This window comes from Drosophila mauritiana, chromosome 3L (genome assembly GCF_004382145.1).
Source record: "Drosophila mauritiana strain mau12 chromosome 3L, ASM438214v1, whole genome shotgun sequence".
NCBI classification, from domain to species: domain Eukaryota; kingdom Metazoa; phylum Arthropoda; class Insecta; order Diptera; family Drosophilidae; genus Drosophila; species Drosophila mauritiana.
Genome location: NC_046669.1, coordinates 13,007,387 through 13,034,865, shown reverse-complemented (window position 1 = coordinate 13,034,865; position 27,479 = coordinate 13,007,387). Strand labels below are relative to the sequence as shown.

Here is a 27,479-nt window from a genome sequence, read left to right as displayed (position 1 = left end):
GTTTACACTTCGCGATGTCTCGAGGTCCGAACGAAAGTACGCCAACTTTTTGGTACTCATACTATATTGTATTTGGTGAAATTTTATGCAAACCTATGTGGTTGTGGTCGTACCCTTCCCAGCGATAGCCATCTAGAATGCCTCGGATCTGGAACTGGTTGTGTGTGTGTGTTTTTTTTAACACCTTTGATGCCCTCCATTCGACACCCAGCCTTCCAAGCTCGGCCGCTTCTCGAGCCGGTTCTCCGAAATTGGGTCAATCTGGAAAGGTTCGGTGATCTGGTTGTTATTTTATGAGGTTCTTTTGACCGCGATCGCCGGCAGCTGCACTCGCTCGCAGGAAATCCACGTCCAATCAAGCGTGGTCATTCTGTTTGAATAGTTGTGATGCCTCACTGCTTTGGCATCATAGTAATGGGGTTCGCAAATAAGAATCATATACACTATTTAACTTCAGTTTATTCTTCATTTAAATTCATTTTTTCTTTGCATACACAAAATCACGTCCTATCGCTATGACCGCAAAATTACAAGAAGAAGCAAGAAAGAATACAGCTGAGTTCAATTAGCATCGACACATAGAATGTTAATCCGCTGTTATGACAGCTGTAGCACCGGGTGACTCCGCTCATAATCCGTACATGCCGCCCGCCAATGCGTCGTCCAGCATGAAGGCTCCTTGTTATTCTTGATCCGTGTGTTGATCATAATTATGTTGAAATAGGAAGTGGACAAAGCTTTGTGATTGACCTCTTTTGAATGCCAGATTTCGTCTTTAATGTAACCACTCTGACTAGCGAGTCCGTTCCAGGGTGCAGTTCGACGACTCGGCCTATAGTCCATTTAGCTGGTGGTAGATTATCATCCTTTATAATGACTAAGTCGTTGATGTTAAGATTCTCTTTGATTTGGCACCACTTAGGCCGAGTTTGCAAGTGTGACAACCAATCACGAGACCATTGGGACCAGAATTGTCGCATCATGTGTTGTTGTGCAAGAAACAGTTCACGCAAAGGCTTATTATTCGGCCGACCTTGTGGCGGTGCCAGTAGTGCGTCACCAATTAAGAAATGTGCTGGAGTTAGCACTTCTAAATCGTCAGGGTCGGCGGTTAGCGGGCAAAGTGGACGTGAGTTCAAACATGCTTCAATCCTGATCAAAACTGTAGTAAGCTCCTCATACGTCTGCTTGTGGCTGCCGACGATCCGTTTAAGATGATGCTTCATTGCTTTCACGTTTGCCTCCCAGATGCCACCAAAATTGGGAGAATATGGAGGTGTGAAATGCCACCTTGTCCCATGTTGGCATGTCGATTCATTTAGGGCTGCTTTGCAAGTGATGGGCTGGTTAAGCGATGTACTCGCGCCAACAAAATTTGTGCCGTTATCACTATACATATGTTGAACTTGTCCTCGACGTCCGGTGAATCGCGTAAATGCTTGCAGGAAGTGCTCTGTTGAAAGTCCAGTGACGGCTTCCAAGTGGACTGCCTTGGTTGCTAAGCATATAAAAATGGCTACATAGCCTTTGTAGGTAGTAGATCCTCGTACACGCGCGGCTTGAAGTTCAATCGCACCGGTGTAGTCAACTCCTGTTGTAATGAACGGACGAGTTGGGGGGTTGACTCGATGTACTGGCAAGTCACCCATTAATTGCTTCGCTACGACTGGAGCTACCTTAAAACATGGGACGCATTTCCGGATGATTCGCCTGACTGCTTGTCTGCCTCTGGGAATCCAGAATTTGTATCGTATGTGAGACAGTGTTAATTGAGCGCCGCCATGTAGAGTGAGCTGATGAGAGTGTTGAATTACCAAATCTGTAAATAGGTGACAATGAGGTAATATAATTGGATGTCTTCGAGAAAAAGAGAGATTTGAATGCTTGAGACGGCCACGAATCCTCAAGATATTGTTGTCAAGAAACGGTGTAAGATTTGAAAGTGTGCTACGGGGTGGTAACGGCTTGTTCCTTTTAAGCGCTTGGATGTCGGCGTGAAATGTATCGGATTGTGCAAGGCGAGCTATGCAGCACAGGGCCTCATCCAGTTCGTCAGGAGAGAGTGATCCGTGACTTCGTTGTGCTCGAGTATGAGCATTGTGGCAGAATCGTAACATGTATGCCGTGACACGTAGCAGTTTTGTATACGACGAGAATCGGTCAATAATAGAATCCTTTGTGTCTGACAAGGTAGTGAAGGCTCTAATTTTTATGGATTTGGCCTCCAGATCCCGTTCTTCTAGATTGAGCAATTGTGATTGCGTGTTTGGCCAAATATTGTGGGGTTTGCATAGCCAGGATGGGCCATGCCACCAAATATCAGGTATTTGGCTCGGAGGTAAGCCTCTGGTTGCGCAATCTGCTGGGTTTTCCGACGTGTCTATGTGGTGCCACTGAGCCGCTGAGGTGTGGTCGAGAATGTAAGACACTCGGTTGGCTACAAACGTTTTCCACCTAGTAATGTCTCCTTTAATCCAGTGCAGAACAATGGTAGCATCGGTCCAGTAAAAGGTAGATATGTGTGCATTGGTCCATCGGTTATTCTCCAGCACCCATTTAGTGAGTTTGGTAGCTAATACTGCACCGCATAGCTCAGTGCGCGGTATTGTTAACGGCTTGGTTGGCGAAATTTTTGATTTTGCAACGATGAGAGTTGTATAGAAAGTCGCATCAGACTGTTGGGTACGTGCATACACTGCTGCTGCGTAAGCACTGGAGGATCCATCGCAAAAGGTGTGCAGTTGTATCTCACTACTAAATTGTGGTATAAATTTGACGCTGCGTGGTATTTTGATCGTGTTAACATTCATTAGTTGCTGTCGAAATTGTTGCCATTTGACGGCAATGGTGTTGGGAACTGGCTCATCCCAATCCAGTGATGTACTCGATCCGTCCTCGCGATATTGCTTCGCTAGTGTAATTTCCTTCAATATAATCTTTGCTGAAATTACAACTGGAGCGATTAATCCAAGAGGATCAAATAAACGTGCTATGGTCGATAGGATTTCCCGTTTTGTTATACCGGCTGGAGTATTTGCTTGTAATTTATAAGTGAAGCAATCTTGCTTGGGCAACCAGTACATACCCAGTGTTTTGATGGTGTCCGCATTGTCCCAACTGAGGGATGTCTGCTTGCATCGATGCTCGAGAGGTATCGTTGCCATCAGCTCCTGGTCATTACTAGCCCATTTTCGTAGCTCCATGCCAGAGGATTTTAAAGCTAGCATAGTTTGCAAACTTTTCCGTATTGCTGCCTCTTGTGAATGATCGCCTGAGAGAATGTCGTCGACATACATCTCATTTTTGAGAACGTTGGATGCCATAGGATGTTTTGTCTGTGTGTCTTCAGCTATTTGATGGATGACTCTTATAGCTGTATAAGGTGCAGACGCTGTTCCAAACGTGACGGTAGTTAAGCAATGCTGTTTGATGACTCCATCCGCCGCCCGCCATAAAATCCTCTGGTACTGCGTGTCATCAGGGTGGACATTGATACAGCGATACATTCGTTGTATATCGGCAGTGAAAACAAACTGATATTGTCTCCAATTTAAGAGAACGGCTGGCAGATCATTTTGCAGCGTGGGACCTACACATAGTACATCGTTTAACGATCTGCCATTTGAGGTCCGGGCCGATGCGTCAAAAACGATACGTTGTTTTGTGGTGAGACTTTCTTCTTTGAAAACTGCATGATGTGGTAGCACGCATGATGCAACATGCTGACCGTAGGAATCCGTGGTTATGGTTGAGTTTTCGCTCGTCTCTGCCAACGTGATTTGACCTAGTTGAAAATATTCTTCAATTCCTTTGCAGTATCTTCTCCATTTGTCGGGGTCCCTTTGAAGGCGCCTTTCGAGTTGAAGATATCTGTTCAGGGCGATCTGATGAGATTTTCCGAGCGTCATACTGGGATCAAAGTTCCTCTTGAATGGCAAACGGACTTGATAACTGCCGTCTGGTTGACGTTGATGGGTCTGTTTAAAGAAAGACTCACACCATTGATCTTCTTTGGAGAGCTTTGGGCGTTCTGGAACTGATTCTACCTCGCAGAATACTTTAAGCAGCTCTTCGGAGTTTATTATGGCATGATTACAACGAATGTGGCGTGTAATATGCGTGTTGCCAACATTGCCTAACAGAACCCATCCGAGTTGAGTATTCTGCGCTATGGGTTCGTTTGGCAAGCCAATCTTAGTTCCAGGTAACAAGAGTTGTGCCATAAGGTCGGCTCCAAAAATTATGTCGATTCGCTTGGATCTATAGTAATAGGGGTCTGCGAGCATGAGACCATGGATATGACTCCAGTTTCCTGCTGGAAAACTTTGACTTGGCATGTGTGATGTCAACGTGTTCAAAACATAAGCATCGTCGACCTTTAACGAGAAATTTGGGTTAGTTGCTGTTTGCACCGAACAACTTACGATGAATTTGCAGCGTCGGCCTGAATCTTGACCGACTCCGGTGATTGAAGTGCGAGTTGTGCTTCGGGAGAGCTGGAGAGACTGTACAGCATGCTCCGAAATGATAGTTGCTTCAGATCCTTGGTCAAGAAGCGCGTTTACCGTGGCCTGGCATCCTGTCTGTGTGTTACTGAGTACAACCCGAGCTGTTGCTAGTAGTACCTTTCGATGAGTCATAGATGAAGTTGTAGTTGACATGCACTGTAGAGTCGGCTTGGCATCTGAACTGGCTGCCGAGCTTTGGCATGATGTCGAGGAGGGTATCAGCGTTGGCTGTGTTACTGGAAAATGTAACATCGTGTGATGACGTTGACCACAATGAAGACAATTCTTATTGCTGGGGCAGCTTGCTTGTGTGTGCGATTTTCCCAGGCAATTTAGACATAATTTTGCCTTGCTGGCCACTTCTTTCCGTTGGTAGCAATCCATTGAAAGAAATTGCGGACATCTTCGAAGGATGTGTAAACTGCCACAATGATAGCAAGCGGACGCGGAAGCACCCGACCTGGTGTGGGCGCTGTGCACACGCACGCGTTTAGTACCTTCTGAAGTTTCATTTGACTGTTTCATGCCGCTGCACGCGTTACGGCTTTCAATAGCGTCTAACGTAACAAGTCGATCATTGAGGAACTGTTGCAGATCTTTGTATGAAGGAACGTCAATCTTGCTGCCCAGATGATGCTCCCATGCTGTGTGAGTGTCTTTAGGTAGTTTGGTTGTTAGATAATGAGTCAGCCAAAAATCTCCTCCCTGTAGTGGCGCCTTGACGGTATTGCAAGCGGCAATGCAGACGTTGACTGTACTAACCATAGACCGTATGTCAGCAGATTTTTCTTTAGAAAGACTCGGTAAGTTGTAGAGCATGTTCATGTGGCTGGCGAACACAATGCGTGGGTTGTTATACCGTTGTAGAAGTGTGGTCCAAGCGACTTCATAGTTTGCTTCAGTTAAAGCGATTTGGCGAATGTCGTTGTCCAGGCCTACTGGTAATGCTTCCTTTAAAAAATGGAACCTTTGAATCTTATCCAGACGTTCATTATTGTGAATTAAGCGTAAAAATGCATCATGAAAACTTGGCCAGTCCGCGCAGTTGCCAGAGAATTTCGGAACTGGTAATTTTGGCAATGGTATCCGTACTTCCTCTACATGTGTTGTTATTGTAGAGTTAGTTGATTCGTTGTGCGTCACTGTAACTGGATAAATTCGTTTCTTTTCTTCTGCCACAAAACAGTAAACTTCCATGCCCAGGTCTTCGAATTGGCTGATTGTATTTTGTTGCTTATACACACTTTCTTCGTAGTCTGCCATGCATATAAGTGTGTGATGCGCCTGATGAAATTCTTTGTTAAACTCGTCGATTTGATTCAAACGTTTTTCGAAATATATTTCCGTTTTCCGCGCACTCGAGTCCTTTTTCACATTACTGAACAAACGCTTCAAAGACTCAATGCGGTCAGTTTGAACTCGCACCAATTGATCAAATTTCGACATTGTTTATACTGACTTTGCTCCACTGTATGGAATGTGCACAAATGCTCGTATTTTATTCTATGTTCTTCTTTGACGTCTTGTTTTAAAGTTGGACGAGATTTCGGCAAATCTAACGGAATCGAAGGGCAACGGGACTTAGCTCTGTCGTGATGAGAGCGAGCGCGATAGCAAACGTAGGCACGTTGATTTATCTGGATGAAGCCGACAACGAAGATAAAAAATTGCCAAACAGCCTTTAGCAATTCTTAATTATGATTCTTATGAGCAAGGTTCCCCTCATGGGCCACCAATGAATAGTTGTGATGCCTCACTGCTTTGGCATCATAGTAATGGGGTTCGCAAATAAGAATCATATACACTATTTAACTTCAGTTTATTCTTCATTTAAATTCATTTTTTCTTTGCATACACAAAATCACGTCCTATCGCTATGACCGCAAAATTACAAGAAGAAGCAAGAAAGAATACAGCTGAGTTCAATTAGCATCGACACATAGAATGTTAATCCGCTGTTATGACAGCTGTAGCACCGGGTGACTCCGCTCATAATCCGTACACTGTTATTCCGCCGATCTCTGTTGATCTTTGATCTGCACAAGTGATCCCCTCCGTGGATGGCAATTGTGATCTTAATTAGAGCGGGCTCAACTGAAATGTGCCTCAGTTATCTGTTTCGCTGATCATCTTACATATGAAAAGTTTACATTACTTTGCAGCATACATTCTCTCAGACTGATCTTTCTTATTTAAATGTAAATCTTCGTGTACTTATCATCATCGCTCTCTAATGATCATGTTTCCCTAATGATCAGTTAATCAACCAATCATAATTGCATTTGTTATTACCACCATCAGTTTGATGACTCATCCAGCTCGTGATCACTTCTTGTTGATTTTGAATACGTAGTTCCATGGAAAAGTTTTCAAATTTCCCATTAGCATTAGAAAGTTAACCGATCTGCGATGCATTAGTTGTGGGCGATCAAATCGAAGCCGAGACGCCAAGCGTGTCTAATTACATAATTGGGGCTTTGACCGAATCCCAAGAAATATGGGACTAAGTGATCTTGTAAGCAATTTTGCATATCAGCTGAAGACTGTTGCGTTGGGGTTGCCGAAAGGCGTTAATCTTTCAGACAAACAGATCGAAGCCACAGCGACCATAGACGTCAAATTTACAGATTTATGAAAGAAGTCACCAGAAAACAGAAAGACCGAAAATTTAAATAAATGATTTCGGTTTCTTTGGGGTTTCTGTAAGCCACCGGGTAAACAAAAGTGGTTCAACGAAAAGAAAGAAACCAAATGAGATGGGCCGAGGTGGGAGGAAAGAAACCCAAGATAGAGAGCTTGGGTGCAGTAAAAGCGACTGGACAACGCTCTGGTAGTCGGCTCCAGAGACCGGGTTCAGATCTCGCAGAGAGCGCAGCGTTTTGGGATCGCCTTGTTTGCTCGCATTTACTTTCATTTTTGGAGGGGCTATAAAAAGCGAAAGCAGTGTGCTGGATTTGCTCATAAAGACCGCAAAACTGCAAAAGTCCACTACGAAGCCAGCTGGAAGCAAAGGATTACCACAATGGTCAGACCCATTTACCTGGCCCTCGGTGAGTTGAGCTAATCTCTAGGTTTTTTGGGTCTTATCTAATCTGTCTGTTCCCAATTGCAGTCGCTCTTTTCGTGCTGACCTGCTCTGTTAGTGCAGCCCCATTGGCGGAAACGGAAGCCAATGTCGCTGAGGAGTTAGCCGTCTCAAAACAGGATCCGCAGGTTGTGAACTCCAGTGCCGATAGCAGTGAGGAGAAGGACGATGATGAAGAGGAGGAAGAGGCTCAAAAGGTGGAGGAGGAGACCAACGAGGATGACGATGATGATGAAGAGGACGACGACGAAGATGACTCGGTGATCCGGAGACGTCGTGAGGCGGAGACCACTGAGGAACCTTCGGAGGAGGCTGCCACCGAAATTCCCAATGAGGATCAGAAGGTGGATGCCACCACTGGAGCAGCTCCAACACGAAAACCCGTACTCGTGCTCATTCGGGATGCCTTGAAGAAGGTCACCACCGATCTGCCCACCGCCCAGGTGGCCAACAATGCGCTGCAGTACTTCCAGCAGTTCGAGCACTTCATCCAACAGGCCATCGAGGAGGTAATCGGCGATGACGATGATGAGGAAGAAGCTCCATCTACAGTTATTCCAGAAACGGAAACCACAATCGAGGATAACAAAAAGCCAGAGGGTGAGAACGCGGAGAAGATCCCGGAAGTTGAGGTCCCTGCTGTCGTTTCCGAAAAGGAGACTCTGGCAGTGGAACCCATGAAGACGGAGGAGTCTGCCCCTTCGACTTCGGCTCCTCTAAGCAATGCTGTCTAGTCTAGAAATTACGATCAACACATCATTCCTCAGCTATTTATTGTCATTTATTTATTGCTAACTATAAATTGTATGCCATAATCAGTGTTTGAACATTTTTATTGCATTGGGCTACGAAGCAAAACCTTGAGTTTCTTGCCATCCTTGTTCCCCTGATTGTCTATCTCCTTCATCGCATATACGTGACTGTTGAGCTGGCTGCGATGGCGATTGGTGGTTCGCCTCTTGGGCGACTCAATCTGCTGCAGCAAGCGATTGAAGAACGAGTTCGGTGATTTGGTAGAGGGATTCTTCCTGTTGGATCCTGATCCGCTTGCCCTTTTTAATGACAAATCCTGATCTCCAATGGTCAAAGTAATGGGCAGCTTACCACCCGTGCTGATATAAATGGGAATGGTTATGTAGATGGGTGAACCGGCGGATTGTGGAGCCATCACTTGCGAATCTGGCTTGCTCTCGGTTTGAGATTCAGGTTTCTGCTGGGGCTGAAAAATAAAGAAATTTTATAACTATTTTTGGCTTTTAATTAAAAATACGATCAAAAATTACGGGTATTGAAATAAAAATGTTTAAGAAATGGAGATGAATATGAAATATTTGAATCAGTTAGTTTCTTTACAATGCAAAAGTGTGTTAATATTATGAATAATAACTAACATAACTATGAATAACTAATAAAGTATATAATTTAACGGCATACCATCTCTGTTTTTTCAGGTTTCGGCGGCACCTACGCGAGAAAATAAATGCAAGGAATTGGAATTAATTTTCACAAAAAAAAATTCATCACACGATGTAAAAAGTTTCATTTTCATATATAGACTGAGTTATAATTGTTAATTTTAATTGACAGTTGTTTAAAAATAACTTTCTAAAAGGTGAAGGAATCTCACCTCCTCATTTTCAAGATCCAGAGGCTGTTGCTTGAGGAAGTGCAGCGGATTGGCGTCCTCACTCAGATTGTTGTACTCATCCTCTGATAAGGCGGGAAGGCGATCGTTGTGGAAGTTGTCGTCCTCCTCCTCGATTTCGTGAGTCTGTATGGCGGACTTGGCTGTAGGATTGGATTTCGGTTTGGGAGTTTTGGGTGTGGCGGTGGTGGATATGGAGGAACCAGTTGAGGGATCTGAAGGAGTTGACTGCGGCAAGACCTTCACTCTGATGATCTCCTGGCTGCTGTTTGATTTCGTTACATTCTGGCCAGAGCACATAATCGCAAACAGGAGCAAAACTGAAGGGCAAGACATTAAAAATTAATAATATTATCCGAATTATACTTATAGTATCCATAGTAAAGGAAAAATATTTTGTTTTGCAATATTCATGTGATATTTTATTTGATAAAATATTACAACCTAAACACTACCGACTAACTTATAATAATGCCCAATCCCAGCCTAACAGCCTGCTCAATCCGGCTTGCTTGCTAATTCCACAGGTTACAGCGTCGTCTTCTTGCCGTTGAGGATCATCTCGGTGAGTCCAAGTTGCCGGAATTGCTGCAGGCGCTCCACTTGATGGCAGAGGCGTTTCTGGAACTGCACCTCGCGGCTTAGTTCCTTGAGCTCATCCACGCTGCAATCGGGATTGCAGCTGCCCATCTTCTGGGCGATCAGTTGGGAGGTAAGCACTATCTTGGCCTTTGAGAGCCGAAGATAGGAGAAGTCGGCGCTGGCCCGCTTTAGTTCCTGGCGGTACAGGAAGAGCTGGTACGGGAAATTCACAGTGGATGACTTGCGGCGGAGCTTCTTCAGAGCCCGCTTCTTCTGTTTCTTGAGCGGATCGTGGGTCTTCACTTTGTGTGGTTTGTCGGAATGCTTCTTTCCCGACCTGTGACTGGATTTCTCTGATTTGCGGCTGGGCTTGTGCTGGTCAATCATGGTGTGTTGCTGGTTGTAAGTCTCAGGAGCGAATGATGCCCCGACCAGGGGGTGAGGTCCTTTTAAAGGATCTGGTGGGCAGGTAGGTCCTCCGCCCAGGTAGATTTGGTACAGGTAATTAGCGGGTGCCAGTCACGCGTTTGCATGTCGTAAACCAAAAACCGTTAACAGGCTTTTCATTCGGGTTTTCTAAGCGATCCGGGTCGCCGGGAATTTCCCCGTCTCGTTTATGGCTTTATGACTAGCCAGAGATCCGCGCACCCGGCTTAATCCTCAATTATGGCATCCAACTTAGCGCCGTTCGCACAGATCCTCGGGGTTTGTGGCGATTTTTCCAGCCAAACTCAGCAGGGGATACCCGTATATCCTTCGTGGAATTCTCCAAAATCATGGATAGTTCTAGAAGCACATTCGATGGAAATTGGCAAGACGACCCTGTTGTCCCCCTAGAAATTTCTTGTTAACACTTGGTTTTCCTGGAGGCAAGAGCTGCCTTTGGATCCGTTTTCACTTCACTTAGTTACATTCACATTTCTAGCTGTTCCCAAACAATCCTTTACAACTAACACACATCGTATACCACAATTTTCGCATGGAACGCACCTCCGCAACTAAAGCTCCAAGATGTCTTCATGTTTCGTGTTTAATAATAATACTGAAACCGCTTTTGGCATGCGATTTCTATTTTATAGCTGAGAAGGCAAAGTTTTTGGGTTTGAGAAATTTCACTTGAATGGGAACAATGCGAAGTTCTACTATCAGAAATTTGCATATTAATTTCTCAATAGTCTGGCTCTACTTTTCTCTTTTCTTGTATTCTATGCAAATTTTGCTGCGCCATCTCTTGGCCCTACAAATTTAAAAGACGATGTCGTCATTGATTGAGTCTCTTGTCTAAGGTGGTCAAGGTAGTGGATGGGGGGGATTATCGAATAAATAATGATGATGCGCCACTTTTTCGGTTTATTTTGCATGCATTTTATGATTTTCGGTTGGAGAGATATTCTTTCGCCTCAGTGCCCAACAGAAGTTGTAAGGGTCCTCATATCTCTCTACAGCTCCATCTTTTTTACACAGAGAAAAATAAATATTAACTTAATAAGAAATTTTAAGAAATCAAAAAGAAAAGATATAATAATTGGTATGTCACATTTCAAATTGTTTATAAATAAATATATATTTTTTACATTATTGTGAAATACATTTTCTTGATTGGACATGATTGCAAAATAGCGATTTTTCTTTCAGTGTGGTCAGCCGGAATTAGCCAAGACCATTGGAAAGTCATCGATGGGTCGCTGCATCCATTTAAAGTTCAGTTTATTTATCTAGCTGCCAGACGGGGGGGAGGCATGGCATTTCCATTTGACTTGGCTCCGACTGCCTTGCATAACGTTTCCTTCAATGTCCTTCATCTCTTGCGGTTTGCGTTTGTCATTAGACGACGTCTAGACCGAGATTCAGGCAGCCAGTGCCAGACATCGATCTGCGGCGATTGCCCCAAGAAGTTGGCTACACAAACTTGGCCATAGGGAAATGGTCGAAATTGGCAACGATTTCATTGGGAATGAATTTACTCTTGGTTAAGCAGGGCGAATAAACAATAATTTTGGGAAATATATTTTTTTTGTATTTTTGTCAATAAGTTTTTGGCTGAAATTCAAAAATTTGGGTTTAAACTCACATATCAAGAAATCAATTTTTAAAATTCCTGCAATTTCCACAGTTCACACACACACAGTTCCACTTAGACAAATGGAATGTTTTATACATTTCCATCAAATTGATGCCCCACGTAATTATTCCTAACTGTTTTGCGGCTTTTATGACTAACCCCTCAGCTAAGCTTGTTTTACGACCCGTCCTTTATAAATTTCCAATTATAAATGCAGAAAAAGTCAAGCCAGAGGGATTCGAACTTTTTTCATAGTCCCCGAATCGAATAAACGACGCAATAATTTTTCATCGTCATTGTGTTTGCAATTTGTTAGCCATGAGGCTAGCCAATAAATTGGCCAAATATACGCCATAAAGTGGATGGCCGAAGTAGTCATCAGACGGAGGATAATATCCTGCGGAGTGAGAAACGAAAGAAGGGGATCCCCCGAAACCTATGCACTTTGTAATGAAATAAATGGACTTTTGTGATGGACGGACTAGCAAATAAATTGCAACTTTCGCTCCAAATTAAAATGCTCTCTTTTCGGCGGAGGTGGGCGGATCTATTTTTTTCATTCATGCAAAAATATAATAAAATACACACGACTAAACTCCACTCACTGTGTTGTATTGTTTCATTTTGTGTATTGCTCTTGTTTCGGTCTGTAAAATGCATTTCACATATTATTGTGCACTCAATCAAAAATCCATTTCCGTTTGTTTCGAACCCACACGTCTGTTTCAGTCTGTCTGCGCGGAGTGTGGAGATTCAGGATCCATTGGCAGGTGGTCCCTGCCGCGAGTTCCCGGATTGGCAGCCAAAAGTTTGATAATTGAGTTGAAGCCACGCGTTGAAGTTGCGACCATCTCCACCTTTTAGAGCCGCTTCCTACACGCCGAAAAAGAGGGCTATCAAGAAAATGTTGAGTGAAGTTTAAATATACATGAGCTGATTGTAATGCATATGATTCTCCATTCAAGGATTTCGTTTTACACTTTTAAAAAAATCTTTATAAAAAGAAAAGACACTCATTAACGTCGTGCATGGAAAATTTTCCAATGTTGAAAATCGAATCCTTTCAGGCAGTGTATCGGCCACCCTTTTTCTTGTCCCAATCATCATCAGCTTTTAGTGGGCTGGGCGGAGGCCTCCTTTTGTATGCGCAGGACGATTGCAGGGACTCCATTCGTGTTGCACGTGCCGCATGGCAATTCAATCGACTGTGGGGCGAGGAGTCAACTGGGCGACCAAATAACATCGGATGGATGGCTGTCCTGACAGCCAGAGTTCCGCTTGTGGACCCCGAACCCCGAGCGCCGACCACCTCTGCATCATGCTGCAGTCAAAGTAATGCAATCCCATTGCAGCCAAATGGGGTAAATGGTTGGAGATCCTTGCGGAAGGACCTTTATTGTGTTTGTGCAGACCATATGATGGAGTCCTTGCCGGCAACTGACTTTGAAATGGTTAAATGATGGTCAAACGATGAATGAATTATTCGCACAGCAAATGGGTCAAAAGGATGTGTAATTTGACCATCAATGGTTTTCTATCAGCGGTCTAAGTAATAATGCTAATTCCCCATTGCCAGAACTATATAAAAAATAACACGAAAGAGCGAAGAAGTAAGACTTTAAAATTAGTGTCTTTTTGGTATATCGAAATTTTTATGATATATTTTTAATGAAACTAGCATAAATATACTTTTTTTCATTATCTTTAAATTGGATTTCAATTGGGTATCCTTTTCTTTGTTGGAATAGGCGTTCGAGTTTTTTTTTTTAAATGAAGGAAACAGAAGCACTTTATATGATGTGTACGAAAAATTGTCATGCAATAAAAACTAATCAAATAAATAAATAAATGAACAAAAGCTGGCACAGCGGCACCGGCAGAGCAAATAAAGTGACAAAATAAAGGAAAACAATTGCGAAATAAATGCCACAAACAATTGACAATAAACTACAGGACATACGAATGTGTGTGTGTTAGTGTATGACCCGATTCGCACACACACACACATACAAGCATGTTTGCATGCGTCAAGGATATAAATAAAATGAAAAGAAGCCAGAAGAAGAATGAGGCACAGAGAAATAATAAATAAACTACAGTTCATGTCATGTCAGCAAGGATAACACAGAAGGAAGGACCAACAAAAACTGACAAAATGAAATTGAGAAGAGGAACAAAGCACACAAACACCCGGAGAGCAAAAAAAAAAAAGATAATAATAAATATGTAGAGCAAGTGAAAATGGCCAAAATTTCTACAGATGCGTGTAGTTAATTTGATGAGCTCTTTAAGTTGTCCAATTTGTCGGCATCCTGGCCAAAAGGAATGAAATAGGCTATGTAAACACGAGCGGACACGCATTCACCCACATTCGATGGAAAACGTTCATAGATAACGATATGGATAAGAAAGTGGGTGGGATAACATCCCATTGTGATCCTAAAACCCATAGAGGTAGTATTCAGTGCTCAAAAGTGGGAAAAACCTGTGTAGTTATCTCCTTTTTGTGGTCTAGAATTTGCATTCTAAGTATGTATGCCATAAATTGAGTCAATATTTTCCTAATGCGTTTAAAAAAAGTATTTAAAATTACAAAAATAGTTTAAAAAATTTTAGCTAAAAATCTGTTTCAAGTACTGGCATAATGGCTAGATATTAATAGGAGTGCTTTAAATTATATCCCCCCATTTAGTGAGCACACACCACCGGACTCCAACGAATCCCCCATTCGATTTACCATTAAAATCCATATCATCACCGACAATCTGTTAAGTCCCTTTCAACATTGTTAGGGCAATTGCAACCTCATCGCCCCACCATTATGAAAACAATCCACGCTCCGTGCCTCTGCCTCTAGCCGCAGTTTGGAGTCCTCGCTTATTGGCCATAAATTTAACGTGCCCATGGTCTATTAACTCCGTCGAGATCTGGAGAAGGGTGCCTCTTAATTCAGCCACGTTTATCTGCGAGGGAGTTGGGGCCCGGAAATCTCTGTTCGCACAAATCAAAATATATAAGCCCATGGCATCGGGTGGCGCATCCGACTTTGGCTTATCTATTGGCTATGGAAATTGAATTTCCCCCTAGATGAGCCGATGAGTCGATGAGCAGCGGAGAAGAACGCCACTGAATTGCCAATGGAGTTACATGTGCAGAAGGGACGCATCCTGATAATTGCACGATAACAGGCTAATTTTCAATTAGCGCCATTTTGATAAGTGTACATAAATTAGCCGATTTCTTTCGCTCGATTTCGTTTCATTTTGGTCTTCATTAATCGGTGGCAACAAATTGCGAATGGATATTTTCGCTGGCTGCTCATTTCCGGTCGCCGATGGGATCGAATTGGCCAGTTTGGGGTGCCACAAACGTGACTAGTTTATTGATTTCGATCGGTACATAAATTAATAATAATGCCGAAAAGCAGTCGGTAACAATTTGCTGTGCTCTGCAAAAGAGCTCTCCCTCCGACCAAACTAAAAGTCAAACACCACCCGCTGCTCCTGCTCAATGAAACATACTTACGTGTTGGCCATTTTGACGGCATCGTCGTCGTTTGTCGAAGTTCGAACCTTTGGCCATATAAAATTCCAATCATACTTGACCAAAAGCAAAACACTGGAGAATTTCTACGCTAAAAGCACTGAGCGGCAACAAGAAAAAGGGAAACAGCATCGGCAGAAAGTTAAGTGAAGTGGGGCGTTTAAGCCAGAAAGTGTGGCGAAAAGGGGTGAGTGGTGGAATGGTGGGAGGGTGGAGGGGTTTTGGCCTGCTACTGGCAGCAGTCAGCAGAAATTTGTGCTACACTTTTGCCAATAACTTACCGCTGCTTAATGTTGCCCCAGCTTTTTTTTGTGGCCTGTATTTGCAGAAGAGTTCTAGAACTTTGAAGTTTGATGATTTTGTATACAAAACCCTCTTGGAAAAAAGGTTTCAAGATTGAAAGCTTTTTAAAAGTCACTTTTCGCTTCCAAATTCAGAAACTTATTGCATTGAAATTGAGTTTTTTTCAAGATTTTTTTTACATGTTTATAACAAAACTTAATTAACAATATTTATATAAATTAATGTGGTCTTTAGAAAATAAGATTTTTAAAACCAATTTATTTCATAAATCATGCTTTGATGCTTTCCTTTATTCCGTGTGTTGTGAATAAAAGTTTACCGACTTGAATGCTTTAAACTTTATTAATTCTCACTTTGGCTTGCATGGTAACCAATAAATTGTCAAATGCAAAAATAAATTGGAAAATGTTGCAAATTTTATTTAATATTTGCTTGTGGTGTCTTCGACAAACATCAATATTAAAATCTTTTCATAAAATACAGATCTTGACTTATGCTCGCCCTCTTCTAAAGGGCATTCCAGCTTCAGCTTTAAGTTGGCAAATAATATTCCTTTGCTGGTTACTTTCAAACTTTAGACCCAGGCTTGACTGCCAAATGGTTTTTCCTTTTCCACCTCCACTTATTTGTGTTCTGGGGCTTATTGCCAGTGGGCAAAAGTGAACAATTTTCGACAGATTTTCCGAAAATAGTTGCCGACTGCATAAGGTAGAATGCATCGCTCCCAGCGCCTCGTTTTTGTGGTTGGCCTTGTGGGAGCATTTGGCCCAAGTCCAAAGCCAGTCAGTCGGCAGGAGCGAAATAAGGAGCAGAGTTAGAAAATTCCTTTTCACTTTTCAAACGATAACCTTTAAGCATTTTCGAAGGACGAAGGAGGAAAATTTGGTGCCAGCGAGCAGGCGGAGAGATGGAAAGTCAGAGGAGTGCTCCATGGAGCAGGTAAGTTGTCGCAGCTTAATCGATTTGGAAAAAGTTGCCATGTCCTGTGTGAGACACCACCCTTGCCATGCTACTTTATTTTTACGCACCATTTGTTCTACTCCCGTCGCCGTCGCCCTTGGAAAATGGCAGAAAATGGAAAATCCGCTGGTCGGACCCCGTCGGCTCCCAATGATAAACTTTCGACACATTTTTCATTTATTTTCAACACCTTTGATTGATATATTGAACACTTGGCACCCAGCTCAAGCAACAGTCTTTGGGTATCCTGCCGTTCACTCTTATTCGTCAGTTATCCTTCATACATACTTTTTCGGGGCTCTTTTGAACTCTGAAGAAATGTGCATTGAAATTTCCGTTTGTAGTTTAGGCTATAATTTGTGTTTGAATGGAAAGCAATATATTGTTGTGAGGAGTTATTTACGAATCCAGTTAGAAAGTTAATAAAAAATTTAATATAGTCTTCACTCCAAATGTATTTGATCAGTAAGGAACACTCTTTATTATTAAATATATGTTTTGATAGTAGTTTTCTTTACTTTAAGTAAATTTAGCAAACTGTTTTTTCAAGTGTATAGCGGATAACTCGCGTCAGCTGGCAGATATTGTACCGAGTATTTGCTGCGGATGTTGGGAAAATGAGGGAGTGGGGTAGCCATGTCAAATGCTGTGACAAAGGTGAAGTCTACCACCCATCCGGTAGTCCACTGCCACTTTGTCCGGCTGAGCTGAGAGCTGGCTTACTGTTTAAATTGAAGTGCAGGACACACTTCCTTTGAGCAGGCAGCATCCTGGAGGAAGTGCGTCAGTTCCTTGAGCATTTGATCTACCTCAACGTGCGTTGATAGATGGCCCCTGATCCGGCTGGGAAATGGGCGATGGGATACACTCCTCTTCCATTTTATTTGATGACCCATAGAATTCCGGCTCCTTTGTGCCGCAGCTCAACCAAAGTTCGAATCGAAGCTATCTGCTTTGTGCACTAACTTGACAATAACTGGCCATAAATAAACAAATATCATTAAACTTAAGCAAGTGCCTGGACTCCTGGCCGCCGTTCAGGCCAATTGCTCGACCAGCAGCAGTCGACTGAACAAAACCAAAAGATATGCCAAACTGTGGCCAAAGTGGCAACAAGGAGCCGAAGAAAGCGATGGCGGATACCAGCGATGCGGGGCAACTTTTCATAAACATTATTAACAATTATTGTTGTTAGCTGAAGTTGCCCGGATGGGTGGATTCTGGCTGCCAGGACTCGCCTCCGTCGCGTGCAGCTAACAAGGTCCTTCTGCCGCCTCCTGCTCCAGCCTCCTGGCAAAAGTTATAAGCACGGCCAAAAGTTGATATGAATGAGCCATAGACGTCGTAAGGCAGCCACTTTTGGCCGGAGCTCATTCGAGTGGGTGGTGGGGGAGTTCTTAACACGGCCAAGCTTTGTGCATTTTTTATAAACTAACGCCCTAAAACGCGACAGAAAACGAGAAGAGCAACAATAACGATGGGGTCTGAGCACCCTGAAGACCATGTCTGGAGCTTGCCACTGGTACATGTGGATGGGTTCGTGATTCGTGAGGCATTTATATAGAAATTTTATTGAATATCACACGTACTTACAATACATAATCCTTGAAAGCAAATATGATTACTTCAGCTACACCTTGAGTTAAATAAAACATTAAAAATTCTATACATAGACTGTAACAGCCTCACTTTTGAAAGTTCACGATAACTTGACCGGCGTAGAGAACTGCGCTTATTAAATTTTCAGCTAGAGTTCAAGGTTGCCATCTCTAGTAAAAGTTTGTTGCAGGTTGCTACTTCCTTAGCTTGTTTATTGATGTTGTTCTTGCTGCTGCATCCACTTTTTTCAGCACTAAGCAGACAGTTATTGTTGTTGCCGCTACTTGCACATACTTCAAATAGTCTTACAGAAGTTGCACACTATCTTCTTCAGCGGAAAGTTCATAAAGTTGCGACGAAAAACGCCCACAGGTTGCCCACGTTCAACGCTCAGCGTTCGCCGCTCGTCTTTGCAGGCATTGCTCATACGCCACGTTGCACGAAGGGGGGAAATTTACTTTTTTCGGGGAGTGAATGAAAGACTGAGCCAAGTCTCGCCCTCGTCTCGGGCCCCAAACAAAAGTTGAGAGCATTGCACGAAAGTTTAATTGAGAAAGTTAAGGAATTTCAATTAACTGAGGATATTTGTTATTTTTATTCCGGGGATGCCTGGTACGCGTCCTCTGTCCTTTTCCTGATAGTGCCCTTGGTCCTTGCTTGTTGGCTCTTGTCCCTCCGATTCCGACCTCGAAGTCTGGGCTGTAGCATTTTTTGGCCAAGTATTTTGTGTGTTGAGTCATGTGTGCTATTGGCTGGCAAGTTTTTGCCTCAATCCGGCTAGTTGTTTTTCATGTTGCTCACAGCATCGTGGCTTAATATCCCATTAAGTGGAGTCTATTAGCCAGCAGCCCTTAACTCATTTACCCTGGCGAAACATGCACTTAGGGGTGGCGATGTTTTAGCCTCGATTCTAGTCGGATATCTTTTATAATTTATACTTTTCCTTTTCCCCAGCTTGCTGGCCAATTGCCAGCTTTTGGCCAGGCAGATTCACATTGAATCCGGTCGGCTTAGTACTTAATCAGCCAACTGCAGACTTCTTTTAATCGCATTAATTGCACTTAATTGAAACTACAATCTGTTCCCGATGGTCGAAGCAGTACTGACTAAGATTTGTGGCATTCCAACGGGTAGGTCAATCAATCAATCAACCAACCAATCATTTGCAAATTGCCAACGCCAAATGCTCGCCTTTAACCTGGATTTTGGCCTTCTGATCTCGGTTGACAAGTCGTGTAAGTTGCTCGCCACCTGCTCTTGTTTAATTATTGTTCGCGCTGCCGTTGGCTTACCAATATAGCGATAACCGCTAACGAGTTAAGTGCTTTGTACGCCCGTTGAGCGGCGACCGCAACCCGTTGCCCAAGTAAAACCCTCGGATCCGGGGATTTCGGGCGAAAAGGGAGGAGTACGGGGTGGTTGGGCTGTTCAAGGGTAAGCTGACATATCGTTGATGAGTTCTGTTGACCAAAGTCATTACATGGCGAATGTTGAATGATGAAAGGTTCTCCGCCCTTTCGAAACCCGTTGACCTGGATCCCAATCCCAACTACTCTGCTCTTTAAGTCGACTCTGTGGGCGGTTGTGTGTGTGGTTTTGCAAAGTGATCAAGGGTGGTGCGAAGTAGTGGAGGGAATTTAAATGCTGCGGTGGTTGCGGACAACGTGATTGAGGCCAATTCAGATATTGGATAAGCAAATAATAAGAAAATTAAGGGATTAGTACGCAGCTCCTGTAAAATGAACTGAATTTTGGTAATTTGAGAATCATAAGTAAATATTTTAATTGCGTAAAATAGTTAATAAGTACATAAGTATGAAAGTAATTACATAAGTATGTCATAGAAAATGTATCCAAATTTTATGAAGGTGGGTTTGTTAAAGTCGTATATTTTTTAATGTAGTTGACATTGTATTCTTTTAGTTTAACTAATCAGTTTATTAATTAATACCTACTTAAAAGGATTAAATAAAAAGAAAAGCATATATATAACGCAATGCAAGAAAAGAGATAAGAGCAGATAATTTAAGAGATTTATTTAACGCCTAAACCGATTAGTTTCAGTACATCATATTTAAGTTCGACCTATGTCGCATTATTAAATCTCATTAAGGCCATTGGGTTTGCGGGAAAGCTTGTTGATTCCACATCGCTATAATTTCCGTTCGCACACTGGCGTATAGGCACATCTACAGCCGATAACCGATTACCAAATGCCCATCTATGGCCAACCGCAAAATGAGACCGATTTAAATGCCCACAAAATGCCCAACACCAAAAAATAGAAGGCTAATAAATAAAATAAATATTACCGAAAATGTTTCAATTTAAGCCATAAATGGTAAATGGGAAATGCCATTAAACAATTATTTACACGGCTTAGGCAACAATGAGCAAAATGAATTGCAACAAAGTGCAAATCTAAGCAAATAAATAATAAATATTTAATTCTATTTCAATTCATTAGCTAATGTAATTAGTGGACCACACCCACGTCAGTCCAAAACTGTTGTGGCAACCCCGTGTAATTGGATTAAACTCGTAGTCAAAAGCCCCCAGGATAATTCGGGGTATGCCGAAACGCACCCAAGCACACCTATTATTAAGCGCACACAAACAGGACAAAGTGATTCTGCAATTGGAATAATGCAAATATGACAAAACAAAGGCGAAACTTACTGAAAATAAGCGCAACCAAGGGGAAGAGGGTTGGTCTCCATATGCGGCGGTTTAATTACACATAAAAGGCTTGCTTGTGCGTCATACATGGCGTATGCTTAATAAACCATAGCGCAGTGGAAGAGCACATGTTTGACAAAGAGGATGGGCTTGGGAATTCGAGGAGAAATTCATTTACTTGCTTGTCTGTTTGCGTATTTTGCACATAATTCAATAAACAGAATAACGAGTGACGTGCCACAAAACTAATGAACTTAAAGAGCGACAAACAAACAATATTCCAATTCGAGTGCGTCGAGGTAAATTCTGGTGCATTCGTCACGTTTGCTTGTGTGTCTGTTTAATTAGGCAATTAAGACAAAGCAATATTATAATTGTTATACACAGAGAAACTGATTAAAGTTTTTTTTTCACTGAAGCTTCTTTCAGCACAAATCCTTATGAAGAATCTCTTTAAGTTGATACTGCAACACTAGCTGCCAACTTAAGTGCAACTCCAGCCACAAATCCCCCTGCACCTCTGCAGCAGTCAGGAGTTTAAGGAGAAAGGGGCTAACATGCAATCACGTTGACAGACTCTCTTAAGTAGAAAATGCTCGGGTGCAAAATGCAGCTGGAGAAAGAAAATAATCCCCAAGTCGGTAAAGAAAAGAGGGTAGAAGTCAGTGGGGATTTTCTTCATAGCGATGGAACCAGAGGTGAAAAATCGCAGCTAAAGTACAATTGCAGGTGAAGTTTTCAGTCAAAGCTGCTTTAAATACAATCATTGAAAATATTAAGGGTAATAAACACAACCTGTACTAAGCTAATAAATAAAAATAAGTTAAAAATTTATATTTATTATATATTTTATATACAATTTATAAGTTACAATATATATTTAATATCGTTATTCGATAGATGTACAAAAATTAAAGGAAACTACAATAATTTTTGAAAACATGCTGTTATGTAGATTTATCTAAAATTTCAGAATTCATCACATTTAAGACAAAATTTGTGTTGGAAAAATAAAGTTTCAACTGATTTCAACAAAATGCCGAGAAAAAATTGCTATCAAAAACATAAATATTCACTCACTGTGAGCTTAACTGAAAAATAAAATATTGACAAAATATGTGAAACTTAAGATTGCAGACGTTTCTGAAGGTCCTGTCTCACGCTCTCATCTCTAAGAATGACATACACCTGCTGCAGACTTACACATATGAGTTGATCCCTGCTACTTAAAAAAAACTAAGTGAAGCATATAAGTAGCAACTAATTTTCAAGCTGATGTAACTGCAGACGACGACGAGTACGACAAAGGACGACAAAGGACCCGGCTGTGTGTGTCTGTTAGCGGGTGTGTATGTGTGTGTGGCATCCATTTTGGATCTTTTCTGCTGCAGCTTCTTGCTCTTTTTCAACTACGCCAGATGCGCTTAATTTGCGCTCATTGCTCGCCAATGCGTAAATGGAACAAAAACGCAAACGTTTGTGCTCGTTTGTTGGAAGCTGAAACAAAAATCGTTGCATACTTTCTGGGGCGAGCCGAAATCACAAGGAGTGTGCCATCGGAACTTGCCCAAAAACAATTTAAAATTACCTCACGTATGTGTGTGAAATTGCGAACGTATTGTGGGCGTGTCGCCGCCCCTTTTATCCCTCCATAGCCAATATATATGGCAGCTTATAAGTCAAGTGCACTGCCATCACCAAACTGAGAGAAGAAAGAAAGAAAACCCAACACTACTTCTTCTAGTGTCGCCAATTTAGCCATTTTATAGCTCTCAAAACTCAAAAAAATGGTTTCACTTTCGGCTGAAACTATAATTTTGAGAAATCAAGTAGACTGGAATTTCATTGCCTGCTGTAAAAAACATTGGGTTAATTGTTGTTTTAATTAAAAATGTGACGTAACGTTCCCTAAAAGCAAATAAACTACTTTGCGCATATTTTTCCCCTCCAAAATTGCATCCACACTCATATCCTTTATTCTTTCCTCAACTGTCTACAGCAATTTTCGTTACAAAACTTTCGGCTAAGCAACTCGCAGTGAGAGGGTGTGGGCGTGGCAAGGGCGATGCTGTGGCATTTTAAGTAAAATTTTATAGAGCATACCTTGCGGGTGCCTTTGCAGTTGCCAACGCTACGTATGTATGTGTGCGCCTAAATGGGCAGGGGCTTGGCAAAGGGGCGGGGCAGGAAAGGTGTCGGTGAGCTGAGGAATGTTACTGATGACGTCGCTAGACGACGACGAATTAAGTGTTTCGTTATTGTTGCTGGATGGGTTGTGCAACGAAGCGTGATGCAGTTCTTGCTGTGTACTTACAGACAGGCGACAAATTGGTCGAACTTATAAGATATTGAAAGGAAATTCATTGGAAAAAGTTTCAGTTTTGAATGTTTTACTTGAATTTAGATGGTCTGCTCGATGTCTTTTCAGTATGAAGGAACGAAATGGGTCATTTCTAGACATAAAGCCAATAAATATGGTTATAAAATTATCAAAGCACAAATAAGATTATTATAAATGGCTTTAAACAATAATCAATATGAACATTATCTCTCCATTGTGGGCTGACCATAATTAATATATAATAAATATATAAATATATTTAATTTTCCAATTTATTAGCAAGATTTAATTCATAGCCGTATCACATTTTCAGTGATTTAATTTTTGCTATTATCTAGTATCTCAACCTTGAATTTATCTTTGTCGCCTGCTCAGCCAATTGTCTGACGGAGTCCGAGTGTCTAAGTGAGTTTGTCTGCCAGTCACTGTGAGTGCGTGCGACTCCTTTGCTTTCGCAGCCTGAGTTCCTTTGGTCCTGCTCCTGCCGGTTGTCGCTCCAGCATTGCTGTTTCCTTTCTGGCTGAGGAAATGCATTATCCACTTAGGCGGCAAGAGGGAAAAAGTGCCTTGCTGGGTTAGCAGCTACTTAGTGTGCCAGAAACCAAACCCACCGATGCCAGATAATCGCAGGCGAAGGATACAGCCCTGGGATGGATACTTCATTAAACTTGTGCTAATTCTCAACACCTTTGATTGTGTGCTCTCACCCACTTGGAGCATAAAAACCGATTGACACGCACTCCCACAAAGCAATTGCAGCTAGAACGTTTGTCTATTAAAGTCGCGCAGAGAAAAGAAACTTAAAACATCTTGAGTTCCTTTAAACCGAAAATACCGAAGTAATTAAAGGTCACTCAATCCATTCGTTTAAATACTTTATGTGATCTGCATCTGCAAATATGTATATTTGAAATAAAATCTCAGATAATATTTCTTTCTGTGTACCATATCCTTGGACAAACACTTCGACTCTAATGAGGCAACTTAAAGTGTGCTAAACTTTCACCTGAAGGACCAAACTCTAGTGGGGTACCAGGCGGTCCGTATATTGTGTGTGATGCGAGCCGTAAAGATAAAGACCAAAACGCAGACAGAGGCGAAGACAGATTCGGATACCGATATGGGGGCTTGGGTGGGGTGTGGCCAACCACTTTGGGAGTCACGTGCAGCTGCTTAGCATCCAACAAAGCAACCACCATCAAACCAACCACCGAGCCGAAGCTTCAACTTCCACTCCCCCGCATTATCAACATTTGAAATGGGGCCGGAGATTCGCTCAATCTCAGTGATTGACATGCGGGCTCGCATGATACGCATCAGATTTCGAGCCAGCATTTAAATGACAAACCAGAAATCACGGCATTAACTTCAATATGACATTTGGGGCAATGAATTGGTTTCGGTCCAAGACAGCTTTAAGGGATTGAGTGCGAAAATTGTATGAGATGGGTTGGAGACGGTAGCCAAAGTGTGTTATGCTGCAATAAGGAGAATCTTGAACGAAATTTAAAATTTCCATTAATATGTTCAAAGAGAACTAGAATATGTATTGACTTACAAATGGAAGCACTTGTAATTGAAGGTACCGCTAACTACTTTTTGTCTATTTAAGTTCGACTACATCACATAAGTTTGTCCTGTTCGAAGTTACTGCTGCATCAGCCCAAAAGTAAGGCACATCCTTGCAACTTAAGCCGAAGTGAAAGCCGTGCTGCATTTTCCGCCATCCGCTTCGAAAAGTGCAATCAATGCCAGAAACAATGAGCGAGAAAGATGAATCGTTGCGCTGACTTTTAGCAAAATTTAATTCGGCAAAAGTTATGACAAAGTTTTCGTTCAGCGCCTGCATGTTCAACTGTCAACGTTTGGCAACCCCCTTCCGCCATTCCACTCTCCCATTTTCCCACTTTTCCCATTCCTCTCGCTATCCCGCTTTTCCTATTTTCCCATTGCAATGTCAGACGGAGAGCCGTGTCCTGCAGGAAGCTTTCTTGGTGAGCCGTTTGTGATATGCTGCTTAGCTCTCGAGGATTTGCCAAGCCGCTTTTGTGTTTGGAATATTTGAAAACGCGTTTTACTTTTTTATGTGCTCTGATTTTGCCTGTAAGGAGAAAAACCTTTTATTTTTCTTCCTCTTGTTGTGTGTAATGCAAATGCCAAGGAGCTCAGCACGAGGGTCTCACATATCAAATGATTTATACACAGAAAAAATTAGAAGTGATAGTGAAAAATAAATATTGTTTTGTGTTTTAATATTATATGCTAATTGAGTAACTCCACTGGTATTAAGTGGCTGTACTTTTATTCATTCTAATTGGAACACACATTTTCTCAGCATTTTGTTAAATGTAAATAAGAAAGTTATAGATAATTTTAAAATTCATTAATGTCTAAACTCCATTTTAGAACCGAATCGACTAACCCCTGATTTTTTCTCTGCTAGGGTGGCCAGGGCAAATGTCTTAAAAGCTTCCGTTCCGCCTTACATGGCATCGCCCGTTTTGGATTACACACACATGACACCCAGACAATCAATAACCATTGAAAAGCCACAAACGGCAACAGCCAAAGTATATAGGACGGGGATATTTAGTTGGGAAATCCGAAATCCGTCAGCCCCAAAAAGTATTCTTCGCATTCTTCTTTATGGGTCCTCAAACTGCAAATCGTCGACGCAACCGATGACATCCATCGAAGCCATCTTATTTCGTTTGAGGAGTGGGGACGTTCAACTTTCGTGGCTTTTTCATATGATTTGATTACATTTTCGTTTATTTTTACTGGGGTTTTCTCGTCGGCTGCACTAAGTTCAATTGACAATTGAAATACAATATTTTTATTTGTCCTGTGCAGACAGATGAAAATCCTTGCTGTCATAATAATATGAATATTATTTGCGTCTGGGCTTTTACTCTAAAACGATTTGATGTAATGGCTCGAAAAAGTATTATAGGGTTTTTACGAGTTTTGCGGATTAAGGGCGATGAAAGAATAAATGCAGATTACGATTATGCAGAATTTCGATTGAGATTTGAAGTTTGTTCTTTTGTTGCCGAAATAAATGTAAATGTTCAACTTGCTTAAAGTAAATATATCATTTTTGCTAAATTTGTGTTTACCAATTGCCAAAAATGTTCACTAACACTCCAATATGCTCTGTCTTTGACAAAAAATGTTCTATTAGTAGAAAGCTATACTGTTACCAACAAAATCAACATTCCAGATTGCCAGTAACTTGATCTGCATTAAAGTGAGGTGGCAAGTTAAGTGCTTGCCAACGCCGCCTTTTTCCATCAGCTCTTTTATCTGCCAACGCCCATCAAACTCTGCAATGAACTTTAGATTTTAATAAAGTGCTCACTTGCAGTACCTCTTTCCCGTCCCGATGAAGTTCACGCGTTTTAATGATGAAAAAAAGGATAGTCTGGGCGCTAACTAACACTGAAATGTGTATATCCTTTTGAGTGCGCGAAAGGAGGTGCAACAAAAAAGAATCAACTAAATGAATATGTGTTGCTTGCGCTGGCAGCTTTGAAACTGCATGAATTAATGCCACAGAAAATGGGGAGGCGACGCAGCCAGCGGCTGGGCGTGGCAGGGGCAGGTTGCAACATCAAAAGCGACAGCGGCCAAACCAAACCTAGCGACGTCATCATCATCATAGTCGTCGTCATCGCCATCGCCATCGTCGCGGAGTGCTCCAATTAAACTCAACACGTCAAACAACAGAGGCGGACATCAAGTATACGCCACGTTGTGCTGCTGGTGGCATTGGCCATGCCGCTTGCCGGGATCTGGCTCTAACGATATACTCGTTAGTCACGCGGTTAAATTTCACATGGCAAGCTGAAGGCAACACGGGTGCATCTTTTTAGTTTTAAAGCTATAACCGTCATAATACCGCAATTCCCGAACAGTGAATACCGACAGATTTTACCTTTTTAGCTAATAATATTATATAATAATGCTTTAAAAATGTATGCATATTTATGAAATATTTTATTATAGTTAATGTGGACTCTTAAAATAATGATCTTGGTAACTGGAACTTGGAAACTGGTATTTATAAGCATTTTATAAATATCAGAGCTTGGTTCCAATTCCGATGTGCTAAAGAGGTTTTTGGGAATTACTGCCAGCTCTTCGTATAGATTATGTTGGTAGCTGAAAAA

At 42.0% G+C, this 27,479-nt stretch overlaps 4 protein-coding genes across 4 annotated transcripts; 1 reads left to right on the top strand and 3 right to left on the bottom strand.

Moving 5' to 3' along the window:
- Window positions 1–15: 15 nt before the first annotated feature.
- On the bottom strand, window positions 16–6,507 carry LOC117139899. The gene is made up of 2 exons (XM_033302579.1): window positions 3,086–6,507; window positions 16–1,819 (listed from the first exon to the last, which is right to left on the bottom strand). Exons 1-2 carry the CDS (start codon window positions 5,952–5,954, stop codon window positions 711–713), a joined length of 3,978 nt encoding a protein of 1,325 aa, XP_033158470.1. The 5' UTR covers window positions 5,955–6,507; the 3' UTR covers window positions 16–710.
- A 940-nt stretch (window positions 6,508–7,447) lies between these two features.
- Window positions 7,448–8,414, top strand: LOC117139902 (retrotransposon-like protein 1). Its single transcript, XM_033302582.1, has 2 exons — window positions 7,448–7,558; window positions 7,621–8,414. Exons 1-2 carry the CDS (start codon window positions 7,531–7,533, stop codon window positions 8,325–8,327), a joined length of 735 nt encoding a protein of 244 aa, XP_033158473.1. The 5' UTR covers window positions 7,448–7,530; the 3' UTR covers window positions 8,328–8,414.
- A 3-nt stretch (window positions 8,415–8,417) lies between these two features.
- On the bottom strand, window positions 8,418–10,841 carry LOC117139901. The gene is made up of 4 exons (XM_033302581.1): window positions 10,811–10,841; window positions 9,221–9,558; window positions 9,028–9,057; window positions 8,418–8,812 (listed from the first exon to the last, which is right to left on the bottom strand). The coding sequence occupies exons 1-4, from the start codon at window positions 10,839–10,841 to the stop codon at window positions 8,426–8,428; spliced, it is 786 nt and encodes a 261-aa protein (XP_033158472.1). The 3' UTR covers window positions 8,418–8,425.
- On the bottom strand, window positions 9,690–10,260 carry LOC117139903. Its single transcript, XM_033302583.1, has one exon. The coding sequence runs from the start codon at window positions 10,205–10,207 to the stop codon at window positions 9,767–9,769; it is 441 nt and encodes a 146-aa protein (XP_033158474.1). The 5' UTR covers window positions 10,208–10,260; the 3' UTR covers window positions 9,690–9,766.
- Window positions 10,842–27,479: the final 16,638 nt, after the last annotated feature.

What these genes read in the sequence shown, in the direction of transcription:
- LOC117139902 (XM_033302582.1), top strand. Translation starts at nt 7,531, where the DNA reads ATGGTCAGACCCATTTACCTGGCCCTCG. An exon ending in ACCCATTTACCTGGCCCTCG is followed by an intron (nt 7,559 to 7,620) that starts GTGAGTTGAGCT and finishes TCCCAATTGCAG; the next exon opens with TCGCTCTTTTCGTGCTGACC.
- LOC117139903 (XM_033302583.1), bottom strand. Translation starts at nt 10,207, where the DNA reads ATGATTGACCAGCACAAGCCCAGCCGCAAATCAGAGAAATCCAGTCAC.
- LOC117139899 (XM_033302579.1), bottom strand. Translation starts at nt 5,954, where the DNA reads ATGTCGAAATTTGATCAATTGGTGCGAGTTCAAACTGACCGCATTGAG. An exon ending in GGACACCATCAAAACACTGG is followed by an intron (nt 1,820 to 3,085) that starts GTATGTACTGGT and finishes ACCTATTTACAG; the next exon opens with ATTTGGTAATTCAACACTCT.
- LOC117139901 (XM_033302581.1), bottom strand. Translation starts at nt 10,841, where the DNA reads ATGAAGACATCTTGGAGCTTTAGTTGCGGAG. An exon ending in TGGATCTTGAAAATGAGGAG is followed by an intron (nt 9,058 to 9,220) that starts GTGAGATTCCTT and finishes TTTCTCGCGTAG; the next exon opens with GTGCCGCCGAAACCTGAAAA. An exon ending in AACCTGAAAAAACAGAGATG is followed by an intron (nt 8,813 to 9,027) that starts GTATGCCGTTAA and finishes TTTATTTTTCAG; the next exon opens with CCCCAGCAGAAACCTGAATC.